This window comes from Moschus berezovskii, chromosome 23 (assembly GCF_049115385.1).
Source record: "Moschus berezovskii isolate FMDL1 chromosome 23, NW_MosBer_1.0, whole genome shotgun sequence".
Lineage (NCBI taxonomy): Eukaryota > Metazoa > Chordata > Mammalia > Artiodactyla > Moschidae > Moschus > Moschus berezovskii.
The window spans coordinates 41940840-41968566 of NC_142482.1; the positions used below are offsets into that span (position 1 = coordinate 41940840).

The window sequence follows — 27727 nt, forward strand, 5'->3', positions numbered from 1 at the left end:
TTATGAGATACATATTTAAAATAAACTTTGTCCCTTTGTCTATATCTTTCTTACTCTTTCTAATCACTCTCCCTTGATTTCCCTCATTCCCACTTTCTCTAAAACGTACATGTATAATGATCGTACTTTAATCCTAGTGAACTCAATCTGAAAAAGGCATTTTGTATGTGTGAGTGATGCAAACCAAGGTTCATTATTTGATTTTATTATTATTATTTATTATTTTCTTATGTTATTATCAACATATAACTCAATATATAACTTTTTGTGATAGTATAGAGCTCGATTTCAATGAGTACATCGTTTATTCAAATAGTTGCATATAAAATCGCATGACCATGTCTTTGAACATGACAGATTTTCCTCTCTATCCCTGAACTTTTTTTGGAAGATACCATTAATCAATTGCTAAATGCTTGATTTGACAGGAGCCATGTGCTAACAAAGGATGGTACAGAGAAATGAAAGCTCTTTCGCTGGATTTATCTTACTGGGCTTCTCTGACAGGCTTGAACTTGAGTTAATCCTCTTTGTGGTCCTTCTGATCTTCTACATCTTCACTTTGCTGGGAAACACAACCATCACTGCATTGTCCTACTTGGACCCACGTCTTCACACCCCAATATATTTTTTCCTCTGTAACCTGAGCTTTCTGGACATGCGCTACACCACCAGCATTGTTCCCCAGTTCCTATTTAATCTCAGCGGAGCAAACAAATCCATCTCCTTTGGTGGATGTACAGTTCAAATGTACATTGCTCTGGCGTTGGGAGGTACAGAATGTATTCTTCTAGGAATTATGGCAGTTGACCACTATGCAGCTGTTTGCAGGCCTCTTCACTACACAGTAATCATGCACCCCCGTCTGTGTGCCCTGATGGCTTCTGCTTCATGGATCACTGGTTTTGTCAACTCCTTATTGCAGACAGTGCTTGTCTTCCTTTTACCTCATTGTGGAAGAAATAAGTTCAGTTCAGTTCAGTCGCTCAGTCGTGTCTGACTCTCCGTGACCCCATGAATCACAGCACGCCAGGCCTCCCTGTCCATCACCAACTCCCGGAGTTCACTCAAACTCATGTCCACAGAGTCGGTGATGCCATCCAGCCATCTCATTCTCTGTCGTCCCCGTCTCCTCCCACCCCCAACCTTTCCCAGAATCAGAGTCTTTTCCAGTGAGTCAACTTGTCGCATGAGGTGGCCAAAGTATTGCAGTTTCAGCTTTAGCATCAGTCCTTCCAGTGAACACCAGGATTGATCTCCTTTAGAATGGACTGGTTGGATCTCCTTTAGGTACAAGGGACTCTCAGCCCACTTCTTTTGTGAGGTCCCTTCTTTTCTCAAACTTGCCTGTGTTGACACCACTATGAATGTGTATGAGACCTTCTTTGCCAGTGTCATCATGCTTCTCACACCTGTTGCATTAATCACGTTCTCCTATGGTCGGATTGTCAGGGCGGTCTTAAGAATCAAGTCCACTGCAGGGCAGAGAAAAGCATTTGGCACGTGTGGATCCCACCTCACAGCGGTCTCCCTGTTCTTTGGCACAGCCATCTATGTGTATTTTCAGCCCAGCAGCAACAACTCCCAGGATCAGGACAAGTTCATGTCTCTCTTCTATACTGTCATTATCCCCATGACCAACCCCCTCATATATACGCTGAGGAACAGGGATGTGAAGGGAGCGATGAAGAAGGTGCTTTGGAAGGACTCTGACTCCAGATGATGGGTGAGGAGGACAGTTTAATGGAAGGACCTTGAACACCAGTGCTCTTTAGATGTAATGTTTGTCCCGTACGGATCATCCAAAATCTCCTCTGACAACTCTGAAGGGAATGTTTACTTCATTCCTTTTGAAAAATGAGTGTTCAGATTCTAAGTCCATGTATTCATTTCAACTTCCAGAGATGCTGATTCAGTGTTCTGACAGCATCTGCTTGGTAGTTACTGTTTTAAAATTCTCCAATTACTTTTCTTGTTTGCAGTCCCATTTGTATATATTGTTCCATATCTATTTGCAAAAAGACATGCGTCTATACGAAGAATCGATGCTTTTGAACTGTGGTGTTGGAGAAGACTCTTGAGAGTCCCTTATACTGTAAGGAGATCCAACCAGTCCATTCTAAAGGAGATCAATCCTGGATGTTCATTGGAGGGACTGATGCTAAAGCTGAAACTCCAATACTTTGGCCACCTCATGCGACGAGTTGACTCACTGGAAAAGACTCTGATGCTGGGAAAGGTTGGGGGCGGGAGGAGAAGGGGACGACGGAGAATGAGATGGCTGGATGGCATCACCGACTCTGTGGACATGAGTTTGAGTGTACTCCGGGAGTTGGTGATGGACAATGAGGCCTGGCGTGCTGTGATTCATGGGGTCGCGGAGAGTCGGACACGACTGAGCGACTGAACTGAACTGACTGATATTACATGAAGCCCAAATAAGAACATAAAAACACTGAAACACTGTAAGGAATACTATTAATAATATTTTCTAGGAGTTATTAGAAGATACCATTCATTCTTTCATTTTGATCATGGCTCTACTAAAATTCCATGGTTTGACGGTTTGATCAGAGGTTTTTCACTGATGAAGGTGGAGCACTTGTGGGGAAAATAATGTTGAATCTCAAAGAAAATCTTGCTGCATTAATCCTGATAAAGCCATTCAGACATCAGGTGGAACTGTAACCTCAGCAGTGCATCATCCACACTGTGCATGATCATTTCAGAGAAGGCCACGCATGGGACTCATTGAGTGAAGGGTGTGATACACTGATGGCAGTGACTGTGGTAGCCCTTCATTGGTAAGAGCACCAGGTCGTTCTTACACGCATTTTTGTACACAGCAGGAGAGAAACACTGATGTGAGGTTTAAAGCTGGTTATTTTAATTTTGTGACCCACTTAGTTCCTCTCTAAAATGAGATTTTTAAATGAGGAATTTTCGAAGGCATTATATCTGAGTAGCATATGACCCAAGTTCTACTACATATTCTACACATTTTACCTACTGTGATGCAGCAAAGGTTTCAAAGGGCAAACTATCTTTAGATTATTCTGATTGTGCCATTTTATAAACTCTTTGATTTTGGCATTAATTTGTTAAGACCTTAAAATCTCTCCTCTGCCATACGTCCCATGAAATTTGGATTTAGTGAAGTATAAAAATATTGGATATGACCACTGATTCCCAGGTAATCCCATGTTTTGTGCAGATTTACTCAGACTCATCAGAAGGAAATTGAAAAAATAAATATTGTGTCTTCTTATTTAAAAATACATGCCTAAGTTTTAGTTCAGTTGAGTTCAGTTCAGTTGCTCTGTTGTGTCCGAAGCTTTAGTAGTAGCTGTCTAATTGTGAAATAACTGTCACAGCGTTCTCAATGATGAGTATCAAAATAAACTATCCAGAAAAAGATTAATCTGACATTCTAGCTCTTAGATCACCACTCAAGCTCAGTTTACAGCATAAATGTATTTTCAGGTATAGATTCTGCTTTTTTGTGTGAGTAATTTAAGTGTCATGAACAGTGTATTTTTCTCTGGAGCTTAGAGCTTTGACTGTGCCATCATCACAGAAATGTTTAAGATTTTAGGTAGGTTTTCCCAGCACGTATCACTAGGCAAGTAAGAACATTTGTGTTTCTTAGTGGAGACAAAAGCATGACAAATATCACACAGTTCCCTATCCTAAAGGCTAATCATCCTCCTGGGTCTCGAACCCTCTCGGCCAGTTTGCCTGAGAAGTGGTCTTGCAAGCTGGACATGGCAGTGTGGGTAAATTATATACAGGGTCAAGTTTTTATCTATATTCCTAACAGCACCACACTCTTCACCCGTGAGTTAAATACTTGTGAAACCAAGTATTTTGACCCCACAGTAATGCTGAACATATACCTGATTAAAAGAAGTTTGGAGTGCTGTGTATTCTGAATGGTGAGAAATTTCCCCCTCTCCTTATTACTCAATCAGGTCTTGATCGGTTTGGTTCGGTCGCTCAGTCGTGTCCGACTCTTTGTGACCCCATGAATCACAGCACGCCAGGCCTCCCTGTCCATCACCAACTCCTGGAGTTCACTCAAACTCATGTCCATCGAGTCCAGCCATCTCATTCTCTGTCGTCCCCGTCTCCTCCCACCCCCAATTCTTCCTAGCATCAGACTCTTTTCCAGTGAGTCAACTCGACACATGAGGTGGCCAAAGTATTGGAGTTTCAGCTTCAGCATCAGTCCTTCCAATGAACATCCAGGATTGATCTCCTTTAGAATGGACTGGTTGGATCTCCTTGCAGTCCAAGGGACTCTCAAGAGTCTTCTCCAGCACCACAGTTCAAAAGCATCAATTCTTTGGCCATCAGCTTTCTTCACAGTCCAACTCTCACATCCATACATGACCACGGGAAAAACCATAGCCTTGACTAGATGGACCTTTGTTGGCAAAGTAATGATAGTTATGCCCAAATAGTCACTTCCAAATCCCTCAATGATACTTTCTTTGGTGCAGAGACCCTCAAGTTCACACGAAGTCACAAAGCCTATTTTCCTGAGTGAATAGCTACTTGTCTGCTCCTAAGAACTGCCACAAAACAGATTTATTTGCTTTAAGCAAATGCTTGAGCATCATTTGGATGTGTATATTACTTCAAAATAAATTACAGATAATAAAAGTATCTAGATCCCAGGCTACAATAATAATATAAAAAATCACTTAAAAGATACCACGTACCCAAAGTTCAGTTCTGTTTTGTAAGTTTTTCAAATGATGTCTACCTTTCCAAGCTTTCCCTCTTTAGATCCCAGAACAGAGATACAGAGATTGAACCCATGTCCCATGCAGTAGACGAATGGAGCCTATACCCTTGAACACCAGGGAATTCCCTCCTTTTGTATTCTTAATATTTGTGAAATGGCTGCAGTGGGTGTACCCAGGCCTTGGCTAAATTATTTGATCCCATTTGTAGCTCAGAACTGTCAATATGCCCAAGAACAAGTCATAATCTTTCATCATTTTTGCCTTCTGAGGAACAGAAGGTGAACACAGTGTGCTCAGGCAATGTGTCACCTTGGAAGCCTGAAGTGTCAGTCAGACTCCTATGAAACCCGATTCTTAACCAGCACCAGATTGACAAACACTTAGAAAATCATACAAAACAAAAACACCAACATGTGCAATATCTGTGAGGCCCCATACCAGTCAGACACTGCTTCCTGCATTTAGGTTTTTAACATGGAATATATAAAATAAATTAGGGACTCTCACTTATTTAACTTGTATCGTACAAGTCAGCACAAGGAAGTCTTGAGTGTTTCTCACTTGATATGCGTCCTCACCTTTGTAGCCGTGTTCTGGCATTTAGGACTTTTATTCATTAGAACAACTGTAGTCTTTATACTGTAGGTTTATTGCACTCTAAACAGACCCTATCCACCCTGCTAAAAACACTGCTGCTGCTAAGTCACTTCAGTCGTGTCCAACTCTATGTGACCCCATAGACGGAAGCCCACCAGGCTCCCCCGTCCCTGGGATTCTCCAGGCAAGAACACTGGAGTGTGTTGCCATTTCCTTCTCCAATGCGTGAAAGTGAAATGTGAAAGTGAAGTCGCTCAGTCATGTCCGACCCTTAGCGATCCCGTGGACTGCAGCCTACCAGGCTCCTCCATCCATGGGATTTTCTAGGCAAGAGTACTGCAGTGGCTACTACTAGAATGGTAATCAGCATATAGCGACCCCTGTAATATCCTCATTTATCTCCTAGTCAGTAGATTTCAGTGTTACCTGTTTGCCCAGGGTTCTGCTCTAACCAGGGTCAGTGAGGAGGGAAGAACCGATCATAGTTCTCTATCAAGTCTTTCCTCTGTAGGTGTGCTCTTTCCTATGCCTGTTTGTATTATGATTGAGAGCTTCTTCCGTCTTTTCAGTATTGTAGCATAGTTCAAACTTGATACGGCAGACTCAGTGAACCACAGTGTATGGAAATGTCTTGTGGACGTGGTTTCCTGGGAAGGGGTGCTCTGTGTAAATGCAGAAATGGGAGCCCTCTCCTGAATCACAGGTTTCAGGGGAAGGTGTCCCTGAGGCAGCTGTAGGGATTGGGTATTCATGCTCCTTTGAAATAATCTATTCCTCTGATTTATATTGTTTGGTGGAATCTCTTATCCATTTTGTAGTGAATTAAATGCACAATGTCTTTTGAAATTGCAAGTTCTTCTAATTAGGTGACCATTTCTGAGGATAATTTTAACCTCTTTTGAGAGTGAAACTCTTCAGTTGTGAAAAGTGAAAGTCGCCCCATTGTGTCCAACTCTTTGTGACCTGATGGACTGTAGACCGTGAGTCTCTTCTGTCCATGGCATTCCTCAGGCAAGAATACTGGAGTGAGTTGTCATTTCCTTCTCCAGGGGATCTTCCTGTCCCAGGGATCTTCCTTGGGGGTTGAACCTGGGTATCTTGCATTGCAAGCAGATATTTTACCCTTTGAGCCACCAGGTAAGTGGTTGCCGTACCTGTGGCTTTAGTCTCACTGAAGCATCCTAGGCATTTCCAGTGATTAGGTTATTGGGGATACTCAGGATCATGATTGTCATGGTTAGTTGTCAAAATCTTTCTCAGGAGCCCAGTCCTGATTTTGTGTTAGCCGGTCACAAGCAGTGCTTACAAATATTTTTAAGTCCTTATTTCCTGCATTTGAGGATTGTTAAATATTCTCCCAAGATTCTCTTTGGAATGTTTCTTAATGATGCATCCACTCAATGAGAATTCTGTTTGGTTTAATATAAATAAAGTGAGCACCATAGCCATCAATGTGTCATTTTTATCATGAGATCAACCTCTCTCTGAATTTACTCCCCATCTTGGAAAATGCCTCCAGTACTTCCCAAAGAATATTTCTCCTCATATTCCTCCACAGCATGTTCTATTTTGGTTTGTATTTGGCGTTAAACAACACACGTTACTATGTTATCACACATAGCCGGATGTACACATACACAAACAGGCACTCTGTACGCAACCACTTTTTGAGTGATCTCTTAACTCTTTCCTGAGGATGAACGGTAGAAGGAAATGTTTTCTTTAGCTTATATCACTTAGAAGATACAGGTTTATATATGGTGTAATTTCAGTGTTCTCTGGAATAAGTACAAACACACACAAGTCAATGTGGTAAATTTTTATTCCTACAAGTCACATTAAAAAGAAAACTGACAGAATTTGTTGCACTAAGGAGCTTCATGGAAGAGATCCTGCTCTTTTTGCTATTATGATGGATACATAAAATGTTAAACTTTTAGAAGTGCCATTCTTTCAGGCTCTGGATTGCAATTTGGATCAAAAAGAGAAGGCAGTCTTTGTACATAGTATAAAGTTAGAGTACTTTCCTTTCTTAACTATGTAGAAATTTTTGTCTTAAGCAATAGTTAAAATCTGAGTTAGGAGATGAAAAATAAGTAGGATGAAAGAAATGAATAATAACTCTTATTTTTCACTTATTTTCCTCTATATCTAATGAGTTATAAATTGAGCAAATTTAAAGACAAGACAGTATGATTTGATATACCTATATATGGTAAAGTGATTACTAGATAGTGTTAGTTAAGATCTTTATCTTGTCAAATATTTATTCCCCTTAAAATATTTAAAACAGTTTATTTTTTGACTCCTCAGAAATTATTAATTTTTAGCTGGAAGTTTGTACCTTTTTGCTAATACCTCCCATTTCTTCTACCTCTTTGCCCCTGGTAACCACCATTCTTTCTTCTAGTTTGTAACAAGTTCAGTTTTGCTGATGCCACATGTGTGTGAGATCATACAGTATTTGTCTTTCTCTTCTGACTTATTTCACTGAGCATAATGCTGTCAAGGTCCATCATGTTATTGCAAAGGGCAGTATTACATTCTTTCTCATTAATGAATAATATTCCTTTGGATATGCATAGAACTTTTTCTTTAGCCATTGACCTCTTTGGTCACATATGTTTTTTCCATTATGTTATTTATTGTGAAAAATGGGGCATTGAACATGGGAGTGCAGATAGTGATTTCATTTTATTTGGTGTACCTAGAATTTGGAATGCTGGATAATATGGAGGTTCTATCTTTAGTTTTTTTGATATCTTCATATTATTTTTCATAGTGGTTTACCAACTTACATTCCCATCAACAGTACACAGGTATTCCTTTTCCAACTTCACCAACTGTTGTTATCCTTTATCTTTATAATGATAGCTATTCTTTTATTTTCTTCCAGCCTTGATGATGAATAATATGTTCTTCTAGAAGATTTATGACTTCCTTTCTTATATACAGTATTACATAAGTTTGTGATGTCATCAAACCATCTCATCCTCTGTCGTCCCCTTCTCCTACCGCCTTCAATCTTTCCCAGCGTCAGGGTCTTTTCAAATGAGTCAGCTCTTTGTATCAGATGGCCAAAGTATTGGAGTTTCAGCTTCAACATCAGTCCTTCCAATGAACACCCAGGACTGATCTCCTTTAGGATGGACTGGTTGGATCTCCTTGCAGTTCAAAGGACTCTCAAGAGTCTTCTCCAACACCACAGTTCAAAAGCATCAATTCTTCTGAGCTCAACTGTCTTCATAGTCCAACTCTCACATCCATACGTGATTACTGGAAAAGCCTCGAATAGACGGACCTTTATGGGCAAAGTAATGTCTCTGATTTTTAATATGCTTTCCAGGTTGGTCATTACTTTCCTTCCAAAGATTAAGGGCAGGAGGAGAAGTGGACGACAGAGGATGAGATGTTTGAATGGCATCACCGACTCAATGGACATGGGTTTGGGTGGACTCCGGGAGTTGGTGATGGACAAGGAGCCCTGGTGTGCTGCGTTTCATGGGGTGGCAAAGAGTTGGACATGACTGAGAGACTGAACTGAACTGAACTGAAGATGTATAGAATAGTGATTTGAGTTAAATACATCATGAAATGATGACCAGAATATGTGTGAGTGTATGTATGGTTTTTCAGATTCTTAACCTTAATCGGGTACAAAAATAGTTACAAAACATTGACTACACTTTCCTTTGCTGTACAGTTGGTCCTTGTTCTATTCAGCCTTTATCTTGTTCTCTTCTAGAGATACGATCTTCTCTTGGGTTTTGACAGGAAGTCTCAGGAGTCTTATTTTCTCAGTCCTGAAAGACTCTTGGAGCTTAAGTTCTGCCCCTCAAAGACAACTAGCTTAGCTATTTAGCCTCTGTTTCATGAAGCTTTAAAATTTGGCAACTGCCTTACTGAAGAGAACTATGTGTTAGAGAACGGACCCCTTACCCTAGTGAGTTTTTGTTTCCTAAGCACAATGGAGTTGTAGGATAGGTTATTCCATATTTTTGAAACTTTGGTCTGGCTTTCTGGCTTCCCAGGGAGTCCACTGGAAATACAGATGTCTACTGGAAACATCTGGCCACATAGTTAAGTCTCTTTAAGTTTTCAGCTTGTCACTCTAGCCTTGCATGAATGTTCAGCGTTCCATGTGTTCAAGGCAAAGTCCCTCTCTATGGGCCATGCTCAATCCTCAGCTCACACTCAAGCCCATCAAATGCTCTATGAGAAACGAAAGGCAGTTGCCCTTCAGCTCACCTCCGACATGTTCAGTGCTTTCTGTTATTCATGTCTACACCACCTTCATCACTTTCACAACTTTCTAATGGCTTCAGAAATATGGTTGCTAAAATTAATTTGACCTTTCCAAGTGCAATTGTTCCTCAGTATCGGCCAGGGGTTGTTTCAGGAACTCCCTCCCACCTACTTCTATACCAGAAAAACTGGATGTTCAAATCCTTTATGGAGAATGACAGATCATATGGATCCATGTTTGGTTGAGCCTGTGGCTAAGGAGGAGTGACTATACTTGCAGTAGGAACTGTGTTCAGCTGTATCCTAATGCATCTTACTGGGAAATGAAATTCACAAAAGGCTACCTTGAATGAAATGATAAATTTTCAGCATTTATTTGCTGAAAGGGAAAAATGTAAGCATCTAGATGATTATAGAGTATGGAACTTTTGTGTTAAAAGATGATATGGTTATCAGTGAAGCTAGCTGTCATGGTTTAAAAGAAAACTCCAAGGGGTTGATATAAAAAAAATCATATCTTCTGTATTCCAAAAAATATCAGAAATCACTCATATTCAGTACAAGCAGAGGTAAGAATAGTATAGAACTCAACAATTCAGTAATGTATTTTCACTTTTACAAAGTAATTGTACTTTTCTATTATTTCATTAGCAGAAAAATACATGAAAATGCATCCAACTTACCATTATTAAAGAAGAAATATTGAAGAACATATTTGCACAAAGGCTCCTTGAGCTTACCAGACAATTATTTCTGTTTTTTATATTGTATTATAGATCCCCTTCAGTATCTGCCCTTTTATCATATGCTATTAAATACTGAAAAGTATTAAAATCTCTGATAAATGAAGATATTTTTGGGTACTAGTAAATTATGCATTTTTGTATGCTACATTATAAAAATACAGACATACAAACAAGTATTCACAATATATGTCTGTTTCAGTCAAGGTAAACTTAATTCAAGGCAATATAATACCCAGTAGTAGAATTTTCATCTGAAAATGATCACTATGGTTTTTGTCTCAAGACCTGGTCACTAAGTGTCTACATGGAATGAAGAGACCAGAGAGACTCACAAGACACATGATCTTGAATTGAGATCTTCATTAAATTGAGATTTTTCAAGACAAGTTTCATCTGAGTTGGCCAAAAATTGCTAATATCTAAACAATTTAACTTCATGGTAAATAGATGGGGAAACAGCAGAAACAGTGTCAGACTTTATTTTTGGGGGCTCCAAAATCACTGCAGATGCTGATTGCAGCCATGAAATTAAAAGATGCTTACTCCTTGGAAGGAAAGTTACGAGGAAGCTAGATAGCGTATTAAAAAGCAGAGACATTACTTTGCCAACCAAGGTCCGTCTAGTCAAGGCTATGGTTTTTCCAGTGGTCATGTATGGGTGTGAGAGTTGGACTTTGAAGAAAGCTGATTGCCAAAGAATTGATGCTTTTGAACTGGGGTGTTGGAGAAAACTCTTGAGAACCCTTTGTCTGTGAGGAGATCCAACCAGTCCATTTTAAAGGAGATCAGTCCTGGGTGTTCATTGGAAGGACTGATGGTAAAGCTGAAACTCCAATACTTTGGCCACCTCATGTGAAGAGTTGACTCACTGGAAAAGACTCTGATGTTGGGAGGGATTGGGGGCAGGAGAAGAAGGGGACGACAGAGAATGAGATGGCTGGATGGCATCACCGACTCAATGGACATGAGTTTGAGTGAACTCCGGGAGTTGGTGATAGACAGGGAGGCCTGGCGTGCCGTGGTTCGTGGGGTCGCTAAGAGTCGAACACTACTGAGTGACTGAACTGAACTGAAACACTTTAAATCTATTAATGATGGTCAATGGATAGAAGAAACTTAGATCACTTAGAAGATAAATCCAAATTTTATGTGAAAGTAACAAAAATACTTAGTGTGATCACTTAGAATCAAAGTATTCTGGTAATATCTGATTTATTTAAAACTTCTAAGAAGTAAATGATTTGAAGTTCAGCATCCATACAGAAAGTACAAGTACTTTAAGTTTCAGGTTTGATGAATTTTCCTAGATTGAATCCTTTATATCACCAACATCCAGATCAAGAATCACAGTTCAGTTCAGTTCAGTCCGGTCGCTCAGTTGTGTCCGACTCTCCGCGACCCCATGAATCACAGCACGCCAGGCCTCCCTATCCATCACCAACTCCCGGAGTACACTCAAACTCATGTCCACAGAGTCGAGGATGCAATCCAGCCATCTCATTCTCTGTCGTCCCCTTCTCCTCCCTCCCCCAACCTTTCCCAGCATCAGAGTCTTTTCCAGTGAGTCAACTCGTCGCATGAGGTGGCCAAAGTATTGCAGTTTCAGCCCTAGCATCAGTCCCTCCAATGAACATCCAGGATTGATCTCCTCTAGAATGGACTGGTTGGATCTCCTTGCAGTATAAGGGACTCTCAAGAGTCTTCTCCAGCACCACAGTTCAAAAGCATCGATTCTTCGGCGATCAGCCTTCTTCACAGTCCAACTCTCACATCCATACATGACCACGGGAAAAACCATTGCCTTGACTAGACGGACCTTGGTTGGCAAAGTAATGTCTCTGCTTTTTAATATACTATCAAGGTTGGTCATAACTTTCCTTCCAAGGAGCAAGCGTTTTTTCATTTCATGGCTGCAATCAGCATCTGCAGTGATTTTGGAGCCCAAAAAAACAAAGTCTGACACTGTTTCCACTGTTTTTCCATCTATTTCCCATGAAGTGATGGGACCAGATGCCATGATCTTTGTTTTCTGAATGTTGAGCTTCAAGCCAACCTTTTCACTCTCCTCTTTCACTTTCATCAAGAGGCCTTTGAGTTCCTCTTCACTTTCTGCCATAAGGGTAGTGTCATCTGCATATCTGAGGTTATTGATATTTCTCCCAGCAATCTTGATTCCAGCTTGTGCTTCTTCCAGCCCAGCGTTCCTCATGATGTACTCTGCATACAAGTTAAATAAGCAAGGTGACAATATACAACCTTGACGTACACCTTTTCTATTTGGAACCAGTCTGTTGTTCCATGTCCAGTTCTAACAGTTGCTTCCTGACCTGCATACAGGTTTCTCAAGAGGCAGGTCAGGTGGTCTGGGATTCCCATCTCTTTCAGAATGTTCCACAGTTTATTGTGATCCACACAGTCAAAGGCTTAGGCATAGTCAATAAAGCAGAAATAGATGTTTTTCTGAAACTTTCTTGCTTTCTCCATGATCCAGCAGATGTTGGCAATTTGATCTCTGGTGCCTCTGCCTTTTCTAAAACCTGCTTGAACATCTGGGAGTTCACGGTTTACATACTGCTGAAGCCTGGCTTGGAGAATTTTGAGCATGACTTTACTAGCGTGTGAGATGAGTGCAATTGTGCGGTAATTTGAGCATTCTTTGGCATTGCCTTTCTTTGGGATTGGAATGAAGACTGACCTCTTCCAGTCCTGTGGCCACTGCTGAGTTTTCCAAATCTGCTGGCATATTGAGTGCAGCACTTTCACAGCATCATCTTTCAAGACTTGAAATAGCTCAACTGGAATTCCATCACCTCCACTAGCTTTGCTAGTAGTGATGCTTTCTAAGGCCCACTTGACTTCACATTCCAAGATGTCTGGCTCTAGGTCAGTGATCACATTATCGTGACTATCTGGGTCGTGAAGATCTTTTTTGTACAGTTCTTCTGTGTATTCCTGCCACCTCTTAATATCTTCTGCTTCTGTTAAGTCCATACCAAGAATCACAGCCTGACCAGAACTCCAGAATGCCCCTCCCCCACATATGTTCCAAAGGGGAACTCCCAGTCCCCAGGGGAACCACTGTTCTGACTTTCAGTACCAGAGGTTCATTGTGCCTGGGTTGAATTTTATGTAAATTGAATCATACAGTAGAAATGACTTTGTATCTAGTCTACTCACTATAAATCATGTGTATAAGATTCATTCATGTTTTTGTATGTGTAATTATTGTTCATTCCCATTATTGTATAGTACATGATATACCATAGTTTATTTTTCAGTTCAGTTCAGTTCAGTCGCTCAGTCATGTCCGACTCTTTGCGACCCAATGAATCACAGCACGCCAGGCCTCCCTTGTCCAGCAACAACTCCCAGAGTTCACTCAAACTCATGTGCATTGAGTCGGTGATTCCATCCAGCCATCTCATTCTCTGTCGACCCGTCTCCTCCCGCTCCCAATCCCTCACAGCATCAATATTCTCCCTAGCAAAAGGTTTAGCTCAATTGTTTAGCCTCTGTCTCACTGATATGTCTCAGGTAACTGGAACACTGTCTTGCACATGGTTGGTGCTGTATAAGGATGTGTTGGATTAAATTAACTAGTTTTTAGTCACTCAGAAGTCTTCCATTGCAGAACTTCCTGGGCCTGCGAGCGCTGCATTAACTCTGTCTCACGTCTAGGATTCTCCTCATTTGTCTCCTTAGTGCCCCCTTGACTTCCTTGTTTCTCAAAGTGTAAATCAGGGGATTAAGCAAGGGAGTCACCAGAGTATAGAACAGTGCAATGCTTTTGTTCACATCCTGTGAATAGCTGGAAGGAGGCTGAAGGTACATGGAGATGAGCGTCCCAAAGAAAATAATGACTACCGTTAGGTGAGAACCACAGGTTCCAAAAGCCTTCTGTCTCCCTCGGGCAGACTTTATCTTCAGGACTGCATGGGTAATGTGACCGTAGGATACTAAGATGAGTGACAGGGGGACAACCAAGAAGAAGGTACTGACCGCAAAGACTTCAGTCTCATTGATGGAAGTGTTGGTGCAGGCCAGTTTCAGCATCACTGGAACTTCACAGAAGAAATGGTCCACTTGGTTTTTACCACAGAGGGGAAGAGTCATGGTCAGTGCTGTCTGGACTACAGAATTGCTGAAGCCTGTAAGCCAAGCAGTTACAACCAGCTGCAAGCAAAGCTGGGGATGCACGATCACCATGTAGTGGAGGGGACGGCACACCGCTACATACCGGTCATAGGCCATGACCAACAGGAGGACACACTCTACTCCCCCAAGTCCCAAGGCAATGAAGAGCTGGGTCACACAGCCGCCATAGGTGATGGTCTTGTTCTTCCCCTTAAAGTTGGCCAGGGTCTGAGGGACAGTGCAAGTAGTTAAACAAAGATCCATAAAAGAGAGGTTGGAGAGGAAGAAGTACATAGGGGTGTGGAGGTGAGGATCCGTCGTTGACAGAAGTATAATGGTGCCATTGCCCAAACAGCTCAAGAAGTAGATGATCAGGATGACCACAAAGAGAGCCGTTTCCAGCTGGGGCTGGTTGGAGAAGCCCAGGAGAATGAATCCAGAGAAGGCACTGTCGTTAGCTCTTTCCATTGTACTCTGCTTATGGAATTAAGAGAACTGCTTACTTGTAAGTTGCTTGTTTAATCCACGTCTTTTCCCCCTGAGTAAGGAGAGTTTGTAAGGAAGCTTGAGGCATTTTCACAGTTACTCTTTTGTTCATAAACAAGGGGGTGCTAGAGAGTTACTATGTAAGAGTACCTCTATGTTTCAGGCCCTGACCTAAGCACTTTCTATGCAATTCATCCCAACAACTCTGTGAGCTTGGCATTATCATGATTTCTGCTAAATATGTGAAGGAATTGAGGGTTAAAGAGGTGCAGTGATTTTATCAGAGTGATGTACTTAATAAATCACAGAGGCATGATTCCAACAGACTCTACAGTATGAGTTCTTAATGCTGGGGATACTGTCTTTATGACGTATGAACTACAAAGATAACTCAAAAGCTTCTCAAAAATTAAATCTAGATTTTTGAAATAAGTTAAAAATATCTTCTGCCTCAGTCCTTCCCTGGATGATTGAAATATTTAAACTGGCTCTCTTGCTTCTGCTTTGTGTAGAGAAAAATATTTCTTTCTGAAGATGCGCAGACAATAAAATTTACTATTAACAATTTTATTCAAATGGGAGCGGTATATTTTAATAAGTGAAGTCATGGAGTCTGTAATCATGTCTATTGATTGGAAAACTTTTACTGGAAGTGATTTAGAATTCACTGTATCCATTATGTATGTTCCAGATGCACTAAGCCTAAGAAACTCTCATTGTTACCCCTTTCAGTGAAAACTCAGCAAAGCATCAGTGAGTTTTTGTTCTCCTTATTTATGTGTTTTAAAATTGCTTAATATGATAGAGCAAATACTCTTTTTCAGCCTTTTGTGTGCACTTCCTATAAATTCAGACCTCACATTAATCATTCTCTTCTTCATAAAATCATCTGGTCTTGTTTTAGAAATCAACCTCTATCTATCTGTATATCTATCTCTCATACACACACACACACACCACACACAAACTATGAAGCAAATTTAATAGTAAATAGTACCTAAGAGGAGGAATATCTCATAATAGTGCCTTAGCCTGGAACAGAGTTTAGTATGTATAGTACATTCATGAAATAATTTTGTCAAGGTAGTTATAATATGGAGGAATTTCAAAACTGTAAGAGTTTTAGAAACTGAGTTTAGGAGTTATAGCCTTCTTGCATATTGCCCAAAGAATTATCCTGCCTAAAAGAATTGCCTCACTTCCCTTCTCGGAAACTTCCAGTGGTTTTCAATTGCCTTCAACTCAAATTTCATATTCCTCACTATAGCATAAGAGACTTGATAATCCTTTTCTTACCTCTCTACTATTTTCTCTTGCTATGCTCAATTTCCCACCTTTAGAATTTTTTAAAACTATATTCATTTCAATTATTTTTGGCTGTGCTGGGTCTTCATTGATGTGTGGGGGCTTTCTCCATTTGTGATGCACAGGTTTCTCTTTTTGTGGAGCACGGTGTCTGGGGCTGCAGTCTTCATTAGTTGCGATGCATGGCTCCATAGTTGTGGTTCCCGAGCTCTGGAGCACAGGCTCGGGAGTTATGGTGCACGAGCTTTGTTGCTCTGAGGCATGTGGGATCTTCCCGGATCACAATCGAACCTGTGTCTTCTTCATTGACCGGCGGATTCTTATTCCCTGAGCCACCAGGGAAACCCTCTCATCCTTAGAATTTCCCAACATATTAATACCAGAACATTCATGTCTATCTGGTTTTTCTCATTTTGAAATTCTCTGACCACCCCAACTAATTCTCCTCTGAAGATATTGTCTATTGCATTGCCCCACTTTCTGTCTTCAGATCACTCATTACTATCAAGAATTTTTCTTGTTTCTTAAAAAAAAGTTCTTATTTATTTTCTAATCTGCCTCAGTAAAATGACAGATTTACAGATCAGGAAATTTGTCTTTTTAAAACAAAATCATTATATGTGTAGAATAGTGCCTGACAAACAGGAAACAATCAACATGTATTGTAATGTGTGCCATTGAATCAATATGTAATGTATGAATACATTAATATACTTAAAGAATTAGGAAGTTTTTTCTATATCAGATAGAAATATGTGTCCTCAGTGTTTATTTCATAGTGGTTTTTATTCCAGGCTATATAGCCCTGAGATTATGTATAAAATGTGTAATAAATATGTAAAATATATGCTATGTAAATATAGTATAGGCAAATATCTCTGAATATAAACATTTATGTATTTATTGTTTTGGTTTCAAGCCCCTTTTGTGCTTGTAAGATACTTTGGAGATCTCACAGACTGAATCATATTTGTCTTTGTGTACGGAAATCCAGTTTTATAAACGTAGACTTATATTTGCCACTGAAGAGAGACTGATTTTGGGGTAGAATGAGATGCACACCAGAGGATGCCAAACAACACCATCTCTGGTTCTATTACTGATTCTTCACCCAGCCCCACTGTCTTGTGTCTTAGCCAAAGGGATAGAGAGTCTGGTGGCAGAAGCTAAAGATACTAGAGGGCCTCTCTTGGGCTATTTTTTCAGTGATTGAAAACGAAACTCAATGGAAGAGAAAGGTATTCTACACAAAGATAGGCAAAGTGGAGAGAGACACAGGTGCTTTAAACTCCAGAGAACACAGAGCTCATGCAAGAACTTCCTGGGAACTGCCAGAAACAATTCATTTTGGCCAGAATGCAGGGATTGTTGTGTTTAGTTGCTATGTCATGTCTGACTCTTTCTGTGACCCTGTGGACTGTACCCACCAGGCTCCTCTGTCCATGGGATTTCCCAAGCAAGAATACTGGAGTGGGTTCACCATTTCCTTCTCCAGACGATCTACTGACCCAGGAACTGAACCTGTGTCTCCCGCATTGGCAGGTGGATTCTTTAACATTGAGCCACCTGGGAAGTTCTAGGTGGGGTTGAAATAATAGATAAAACAACAGCCTGTTGTTTATTATCACTCTTGGGCGTATGGGCTGATACAGTTTCAGGAAACATAGGCTAGAGCTGTATCATATCAGTAGTTATTGCTCTTGCCACATAGGGGGACATTTGGAAATGCTTGCTGAAAAAGTCTTCTCTGACATCTGTGGAGACTTTAGCATTTCACCACAGAATATCAAGTGGGTAAACCTAGAGGGGAAGGCAGGCTCTGAGCTTTGCAAGAAGCAGAAGGAAGAAAATTATTAAAAGTCCTTGGGTGGTTTCTTCTCTGTACCTTCCCTCAGCTGGCACAACAGAAATCTCTGCTTTTATTAATAGCCACTGTTTCTATCTAAAGTCCCCAGAAAGTTCTCACATGAACTCTGTTCCCTCTCCCTGGTGAGCAGAACCCTCTATTTTATTCCCCTTCTGATCTAAGTCGCTCATCACTACTGTTCTGCCAGTGCCTGCTTTGACAAAAATGATGCTTTGTCTGGCACCAATGCTCTCGGAGCTGCCAATGTGACTAATGTTGATGCAACCCTGAGATTTCCGGGTCCCACAATGCCAACGGCTTTCACCACTTTGCACTTAAAATGTAGAAGGCCTCTCTGCCTTACAGTAGCTACCTCTAGTGTGTAGATCTTTCTCTTCTCCTTAAAGAGAAATGTTCTAGAGAAAGCGGTCCCTGTGATTATCTCCATCCTTTCATCAAAGACTCTGCCCTTTCACTGAGGAGTCTTTGAGGGTTGGTGGGGGATGGCCAGGTGAAGTATGGTTAGCTCTTTGGCAGAGGACACATGAAAATTTAGAATTTAAGCTATTACCACTTCATGCTGTGTTGACTGAATAACAAAGGAAACCTGCCTGCAGAGAGAGAAGAAAAAAGTAGATTTGAGAAAAAGAGAGTCACACAATGCTCATCTTCAAGTTTGACTCATTTCTTAACGGCTTTGACCAGGTAAAGGTCATTGTACTTACCAGATGCTCATATCAGGATTCAAGTATCTTCTGGGAACAGCCTTTGGTCCAAGTCAGCCTCCAGCATAATGGTAAAAATAAAAGCGAGAGAATGTTGCTTTTGCCTCCATATGTAGAAGGATGAGAAATGGAAAGATTCTTGTGGAGTATATGTCTGGCTTTTCAGAACTGGGGTCACCACAGGACTTCCTTACATTGAAATTTACAGCTTCTTTGTGGTCTCTGGGAACCCAGTCTCCCTCAACTCCAGTAATAGTACTTATCCCCATGTGGGTTTCCCAGTATCAACCCTGGGGATAACGTCCCTGACAGACAATTCTTCATGAGATTCAGGGAATTATAAGATGTGGAAGTTGTTAATAGGCTTTCAGGAAGGGTATTAGAAAATCCTTCCCCCAACAGGCCCTGAGACAACAAATATCAAAGATTTGGTTCAGTTCAGTTTAGTTGCTGAGTCGTATCCAACTCTTTGTGACCCCAGGGACTGAAGCATGCCAGGCCTCCCAGTCCATTGCCAACACCCGAAGTTTACTCAAATTCATGTCCATTGAGTCGGTGATGCCATCCAACCATCTCATCCTCTGTCATCCCCTTCTCCTCCTGCCTTCAATCTTTCCCAGCATCAGGATCTTTTCAAACGAATCAGTTCTTTACATGAGGTGGCCAAAGTATTGGAGTTTCAACTTCAACATCAGATCTTCCAATGAACATTCAGGACTGATGTCCTTTATTGTACTGGTTGGATCTCCTTGCAGTCCAAGGGTGTCTTAAGAGTCTCCTCCAACACCACAGCTCAAAAGCATCAATTCTTCGGTGCTCAGTTTTCTTTATAGTCCAACTCTCCAGTTACCACAACTCCAATGACCACGAGTAGATCCAGACTAACAATGATGTCTGTGTTGGGGATGGAGGGCTGAGGAGGTTCTGTGGAAAAAAGAGAAGGAGCCCAGACTTCAGGTTTGAGTCCTGACCTTGCTGAAGGGTCCAGAAAGGCTCCAGCTTTATCTGAGAAGAAGCACCACCCCAGCCTCCTCCTGATCCCATCTCAAGGTGAGAGCCTCCTGAAACCCCTTGTGCTGCACATGGTACCTGTATCTCTGCTCCTCTCCAGAAGGGACCACTAGGGCCACCCACTTCTGGAAAGTTCCATTCCCTGAAGGCCTGGGTTTACAAGCTCCATGTCCTGGGTCTGGTCTTCCACATTACGTTGCCAGGTCAGTGAGATCTCCTCAGGGTAGAAGCCCAGGGCTCAGCACCTTAAAGGGACCTCATGGTCAGAGGTGGGATGATGGGTCACATGTGTATTGGAGGGTCTGTGGAGGATGAATCAGAAAATTCCCATTTAGTGTTACCTCCATGGGTCCCTGAAGCAGCATCCTGTGACCATCCTGAGAATAAACAAGACAGCAGATTTGAAAACAAGCAGCACAAGCACCAGACACCAGTCTGGACTCGGAGGCCTCGGCATGTTCCCAAGTCCTTGGAAAGTTCCAGAGTCAGGGTGAGAGCCAAGGTAGGAGGCACCATGTAAGGGAGAGACTACAGAGTAATGGTCCTGACTTGGGTGGAGGCCGAATGACTCAGAAAAGCTGGAGTCAAGCCTCCAAACATGTTCTCAGGGTGAGAACTGGCCCTGAGAGATAGTCATGGGTCACAAGATGGCACCCAGGGTGAAGGGGCACCCCTGACCAGTTATCTCAGAGATGGTTTTCTGTTTCTTCCCCAAATGACTGGATTCCTTAATTGTCCTTCAGAGTAGTGGAGCCACTGGGGAGTCACTCTCTTGTACAGAATATGAAAACCTGGGCACATTCCTCCCTCTGCCGACAGCATGCCGGGGCACTGTTTCCACAGGGACCCCACTTTCTTCTCCTTGTGGGAAGCCAGTTCCAGCCAGAGGGGGATCAGGGAGGCCCCACACCCCTCGTACCTGTGTGCAGCATCGTGTCCTTCCCGTTCTCCAGGTTTCTGGGGAGCCAGTCTCCACAGTCCCCCTTCAGGTAGTTCCTACTGTGACCTGAAGCATCTCCCTGCTCAAGTTTGAGCTTGGAGATCTGAGCCGCCATGACCATGCGGTCCAGGAGCAGAGGTCCTCGTTCAGTGCAAGGTAATCATTGCCGTTATCGGCAATCTACAAGGACCCGAGGCAATAATTTTCCAAATATGCAAGTATACCTCTTTCAGGAGAAGATGGGGAGATGGGTGTTTCCATCTGTTCCCTCCACATTGAGCCCTGGGTGGGCAGGTGCAGGTAGCGAGTTACAGGCTGTTTCTTTTTTGCTACTGTCCTGTTGGACCCAGAAACGCAAGCCACTGAACCAGATGATCAAGGAGTGTGCCCTCTGGCAGCAGCCACAACTCCTGCGCGGCCATATGTGTGCACGAATTCTTTTCACAGAGACACCTGGGGTGTGACAGAGGGAGAGCACAATCCTGGCACCTGTTGGCTTCTCAGGTGCTTGGTGAGGATTGCAGTTGACCCCTAGATGTGTGTTAGAAGTCTTTGCTTTTAAGATAAGGGAAGAGGCTTCTTTCAGGGGCAAGCTGGAGGTTTCAGTCTGTGTCTGTGTGCTGTGCCCTGGAGAGAGAGCCTCAGTGAGTCAGGGTGAGCCTGCTTCTCAGTTCATTGTAGCCTCATGGATTTCATGGACACAAACTGCATTGACTTTCAGACATATGTTTTGGAAGCCCATGTCAACTCTCACATCCATACAGGTCTACTGGAAAAACATAGCCTTGACTAGATGGACCTTTGTTGACAAAGTAATGTCTCTGCTTTTTAATATGCTGTCTAGGTTGGTCAAAACTTTCCTTCTAAGGAGTAAGTGTATTTTAATTTCATGGCTGCAATCACTATCTGCAGTGATTTTGGGGCCCAGAAAAAGAAAGTCAGTCACTGTTTCCACCGTTTCCCCATCTATTTGACATGAAGAGATGGAATCGGATGTCATGATCTTAGCTTTCTGAATGTTGAGCTTCAAGCCAACTTTTTCACTCTCCTCTTTCATTTTCTTCAAGAGGCTCTTTAGTTCTTCTTCACTTTCTGCCATACGGGTGGTGTCATCTGCATATCTGAGACTATTGATATTTCTCCCGACAATCTTGATTCCAGCTTGTGCTTCTTCCAGCCCAGTGTTTCTCATGATGTACTCTGCATATAAGTTAAATAAGCAGGGTGACAATATACAGCCTTGACGTACTCCTTTTCCTATTTGGAACCAGTCTGTTGTTCTATGTTCAGTTATAACTGTTGCTTCCTGACCTGCATACAGGTTCCTCAAGAGGTTGACCTTTAATATATTTACCTTAAAGATTAGGTAGACACTGCCTAATTGGTTAAAAGATGCTTACTCCTTGGAAGGAAAGTTACGACCAGCCTGCTGCTGCTGCTGATGCTAAGTCACTTCAGTTGTGTCCGACTCTGTGCGACCCCATAGACGGCAGCTTACCAGGCTCCCCTGTCCCTGGGATTCTCCAGGCAAGAACACTGGAGTGGGTTGCCATTTCCTTCTCCAATGTGTGAAAGTGAAAATTGAAAGTGAAGTCGTCAGTCGTGTCCGACTCATAGCGATCCCATGGACTGCAGCCCACCAGGCTCCTCCATCCATGGGATTTTCTAGGCAGGAGTACTGGTGCCTGGACAGCATATTAAAAAGCAGAGACATTACTGTGTCAACAAAGGTTCTTCTAGTTAAGGCTATGGTTTTTCCAGTAGTCATATACGGATGTGAGAGTTGGACTGTAAAGACAGTTGAGCACAGAAGAATTGATGCTTTTGAACTGTGGTGTAGGAGAAGGCTCTGAGAATCCCTTGGACTGCAAGGAGATCCACCAGTCCCTCATAAATGAGATCAGTTCTGGGTGTTCATTGGAAGGACTGATATTGAAGTTCCAATATTTTGGCCACCTGATGTGAAGAGCTGACTCATTTGATAAGACCCTGATTTTGGGAAAGATTGTGGCAAGAGGAGTGCGGGACGACAGAGGATGAGATGGCTGGATGGCATCGTCGACTCAATGGACATGAGTTTGGGTAAGATCCGCGAGTTGGTGATGGACAGGCAGGCCTGGTGTGCAGCGGTTCATGGGGTTGCAAGGAGTCTGACATGACTGGGTGACTGTACTGAACTGAATTGTTAACTCTTTGATCCCTAGAAGTTGTTTATGAATATTAGATAAAAATTAATTTGCATTTAAAATTAAATAACTGAATGAGTTCTAATTTATATATGGAGAATATATATTTATATTTTGCAATTGTATAAAAAAGTCTCAAGTGTTTAGTGAAATATTAAGCCATTAAAAGAGGAGAGCTAAGACAACTGGGAAGTTTAGGGAATTATCTGAGCTCTGTCATTTATGAGAAGTTGTAAAAGAGGCAGATTAAGTTTCCTCTTACATTCTCCTTGATATTCATTTTCCCTGAGGATTGTCATCTCTGGGCAGCTAGGTGACATCAGCTAATTAACGGCACAGGACATCCATTCCTCAGAGACTTCCACCAGGTAAACAGTTTTCACCAGACCATTTTTACTGCAGTTTCATACCAATCTCATGCTGTCATAATGAGTTCTCCATCACAGAGCCAACCATTATATTCAGAAGTAATCCTGAGAGTTTGAAATTTCCTTCCTATGTCATCCTACCAGCTAGGCACAATGCCGATCTTCAGTATTGTGTGAAGGTATTTGGCGTTATCAAGAGAAGGCATCTTCTTGCTTAAGGAAAACTGAAGGATATTCCAGTGCTGATAGAGTCATCTTATGCACTCACTGCATGCAACCTGCATTAGTCTACATACCCAGGTTCCAATGCCCAGTACTGTATTAAAGACAGGAACTGGAAATGAGGTAGGGAACCAGTTTAGGCCACTCACATAAGGTGAATAAAGCTGAGAGGACTGAAACAGCATCTCTGTGATACTTTAGGAATTGAAAGTTAGCTTGTTTTCAGCTAACTGTTAGCTTGTTTTCAGCAAGTGTTCTTTAAAGCTTACATTGAGTAAGGTACATGTCAGTTGGTAAAAGAAACAGAAATTCCTATAGAAATTCACCAACTTTAAGAACTTAACTGTTCCTTATGGAAGCCAACATTTTGCTCCTAGACATTTCATCCTTTGTAGTGCATTCGTTATGTCTCAGTATGGATATATGGAGCAATTTAAATTCAAGATATTTGGCTGTCATAAAACATGTCTTTCAGTAATTGAGTAATAGCATATATGTGAATGTGAACATATTAGACTATACACTTCCACTTTTTCCTCAGCTCCTATTTCTGTGAAATTACAGAATGTTTCTTAAAGTGTATGGTCAAATCTGTAGTTTTAAAATGTTCATTTTCTCAAAGAAGTGAACGTATGTAATCTTCCAAATGCTAGTTTGATAATTACAACAATGAAGGCCCATTTTGTGGTTTTGTGTCAATGCATTTTTGAATTTATTGCAAAAGAAAAACGATCATTCTTCAATTTGAGAGGAGACACGTGGGTCAGAAAAGGTGATCTGAATGTTTAATTAACTGGTGAGTTAGGCAAATGACTAACCACTCAGGTGGTGTGTAATGTACACTGGTGACTGTCCTTCCATCCTTGCACACACTTGTGAATGGACTCTACATTTTGTTTTAATGGACTTTTGCTTTTTATGAATGCTTTCAGTGTCCAGATCAGATATTTTCTACTGGCTGCTGCACTGATCCACATCATATTTGTCATGAGTATTGACTGACAGCTTCACAGCCCTTTCCTTCTTCAGAAAATTGTCATTAGCTGAATGGAGCCACATTGGCAGAAGTTCTGAATGTTTTGGGGGCAGCTTGTAGTCAATGACAGACTGGTGGGATTTATAAAAGTCTGCCTTGTTGTCAGGGTGGAACTAAATCTGAGACAATGCATGCTCCACAGCTTGTTATTCTCCAGGGATCGAACCTCCCGCATTGGAGGCAGACGCGTTAACCTCTGAGCCACCAGGGAAGCCCATAGTAGTAACTATTCACATCTAAATAAATAGGTATTTAAATTTACCTGAATTAAAATTAAATTTAAAATTCAGTTCTTTATCTGCCCCACTTGAAAGGCTCAGGTAGCAGCATGTGGATAGCAGTGATTGTGTAAGTGAAGACACAATATTTTCATCGGCAGATAGCTCTATTTGACAGAGAAGGCAATGGCACCCGACTCCAGTATTCTTGCCTGGAAAATCCCATGGATGGAGGAGCCTGGTAGGCTGCAGTCCATGGGGTCGCTAAGAGTTGGACACAACTGAGAAACTTCACTTTCACTTTCATTCATTGGAGAAGGAAATGGCAATCCACTGCAGTGTTCTTGCCTGGAGAATCCCAGGGATGGGGAAGCCTGGTGGGTTGCCGTCTATGGGGTCACAAAGAGTTGGACACGACTGAAGCGACTTAGCAGCAGTAGCAGTAGCAGCTCTATTTGCAGAGTCCTTTTCCAGTTTTCTATGGGATCATGTTCATGCTATTGTATTTGAGATCACATCCTTGCTTAGCACATTTGTCTGCTCTGTTTTGCTTCCCTGATTCTCTTTGTCTTGAGGATATTCACTAAATAAACAACATGCAAAGGAATTTCCATTTCAGCCTCTTTTGCTTAGCACATTTGTCTGCTCTGTTTTGCTTCCCTGATTCTCTTTGTCTTGAGGATATTCACTAAATAAACAACATGCAAAGGAATTTCCATTTCAGCCTCTTTTCCCCAACCTGGCCAAACTCTATCCATAGTGATTAGAAGTGTTATTTCTGAGACTGTGATAGATCCATTGCCTCCTCATTTATATGTTCTTCATTGCCATTAGAATGTCGATGGAGAATAATTGTATCTCCTATAGGAATTCCAGGCATTTCAGTTGTTGGTAATATATGAAACTGAAATCAGCAGAAAGAAGAGGTAAGTGCTGGTCACTGGAGTTTGAAATTCTGTTGTGAAGTGACTACTTTTGTTGTTTAGTCAAGTCCAAGTCTTTTTGACCTCATGGACCGTAGCCCGCCAGGATTCTCTGTATGAAGTTGGTTCCATTTTCTCCTTCAAGTATCTTCCTGATCCAGGTGCTGAACCTGCCTTTCCTGCATCTCCTGCATTGGCAGGCGTTTTCTTTACCACTGAGGCAACAGGGAAACCCGTGAACCGATTCTGCACAGTGAATAAATTTTTGGAGTTCTTGTTAAATTGGTATAGTAATTTTAGGTATCTCAAGGACAAAAGTTAAGCACTATAATTGAAGGTGGTATTTTCAGGCCCTGAGTAATTTATTTTTTACTACTATACAAAAAGACCAGTGTATAACATTCACAAATATAATGCATTAGGAGTAGAGATAACTTTAGCCAGAATATATCTATGAGGAAGTATCTTAGTGATACATTGAATGTAATATAATCCTTTGTAAAAGTACATTCTAGCTCATAAATGTCTATATCTGAATGCATTTTGGAGATCATTTTGTATTATTCTATTACATGTGAGGCATGTGCAAATCAAGTTATGAAGAATTACGAGATACATATTTAAATAAACTTTCTCCCTCGGTCTCCATTTTCTTACTCTTTCTAATCACTCTCCCTTGATTTTCCCTCATTCCCACTTTCTCTAGAAGTACATAAATAATCATCATACTTTCATCCTATTAAACTCAATCTAAAACAGGCATTTTATATCTATGATTGATGCAAACCAAGGTTCATTACTTGATTTTATTATTATTATTTTCTTATATTTATTTCAATATAAAATTTTTGTGACTAGTAAAGAATTAATTGATTTCAGATATATCATTTTCCATGAATACATCATTTATTCAAATAGTTGCATATAAAATCACATGTCCATGTCTTTGAACATGATAGATTTTCCTCTTCGTCTCTGCGCTTTTTTGGAAGATAACTTTAATAAATTGTTAAACGCTTGATTTGACAGGAGCCATATGCTAACAAAGGATGGAACAGAAAAATAGAAGTTCTTTCGCTGGATTTATCTTACGAGGCTTCTCTGACAGGCTTGAACTTGAGCTGGTCCTTTTTGTGGTCCTTTTGATCTTCTATATCTTCACTTTGCTGGGAAACACAACCATCATTGCTTTGTCCTACTTGGACCCACGTCTTCACACCCCGATGTACTTTTTCCTCTCTAACCTGAGCTTTCTGGACATGTGCTACACCACCAGCATTGTTCCACAGCTCCTGTTTAATCTCAGCGGAGCAGACAAATCCATCTCCTTTGGTGGCTGTGTAGTTCAAATGTACATCTCTCTGGCGTTGGGATGTACAGAATGTATTCTTCTAGGAGTTATGGCAATTGACCGCTATGCAGCTGTCTGCAGGCCTCTTCACTACACAGTAATCATGCACCCCGGTCTGTGTGCCCTGATGGCTTCTGCTTCATGGATCATTGGTTTTGCCAACTCCTTATTGCAGACAGTGCTTGTCTTCCTTTTACCTCGTTGTGGAAGAAATAAATTAGACCACTTTTTCTGTGAGATCCCTCCTTTTCTCAAACTTGCCTGTGTTGACACCACTATGAATCTGTATGTGACCTTCTTTGGCAGTGTCATCATTCTTCTCACACCAGTTTCATTAATCATGTTCTCCTATGGTCGGATTGTCAGGGCGGTCTTAAGAATCAAGTCCACTGCAGGGCAGAGAAAAGCATTTGGCACGTGTGGATCCCACCTCACGGTGGTCTCCCTGTTCTTTGGCACAGCCATCTATGTGTATTTTCAGCCCAGCAGCAACAACTCCCAGGATCAGGACAAGTTCATGTCTCTCTTCTACACTGTCATCATCCCCATGACCAACCCCCTCATATATACACTGAGGAACAGGGATGTGAAGGGAGCGATGAAGAAGGTGCTTTGGAAGGACTCTGACTCCAGATGA

The 27727-nt window shown here is 41.5% G+C and overlaps 3 protein-coding genes and 1 pseudogene across 3 annotated transcripts; 2 read left to right on the top strand and 2 right to left on the bottom strand.

The window, feature by feature from the left end:
- The first annotated feature begins 448 nt into the window (after positions 1-448).
- On the top strand, positions 449-1723 carry LOC129550922 (olfactory receptor 2B8-like). The gene is made up of 2 exons (XM_088831480.1): positions 449-971; positions 1308-1723. Exons 1-2 carry the CDS (start codon positions 449-451, stop codon positions 1721-1723), a joined length of 939 nt encoding a protein of 312 aa, XP_088687606.1.
- A 12273-nt stretch (positions 1724-13996) lies between these two features.
- Positions 13997-14941, bottom strand: LOC148774183 (olfactory receptor 2B8-like). The gene has a single exon (XM_088831475.1). It carries the CDS (start codon positions 14939-14941, stop codon positions 13997-13999), a length of 945 nt encoding a protein of 314 aa, XP_088687601.1.
- A 4711-nt stretch (positions 14942-19652) lies between these two features.
- On the bottom strand, positions 19653-20901 carry LOC148774184 (BOLA class I histocompatibility antigen, alpha chain BL3-6-like; annotated as a pseudogene).
- Positions 20902-26767: 5866 nt separating this feature from the next.
- LOC129550920 (olfactory receptor 2B8-like) lies at positions 26768-27727 on the top strand. Its single transcript, XM_055418711.2, has one exon. It carries the CDS (start codon positions 26789-26791, stop codon positions 27725-27727), a length of 939 nt encoding a protein of 312 aa, XP_055274686.2. The 5' UTR covers positions 26768-26788.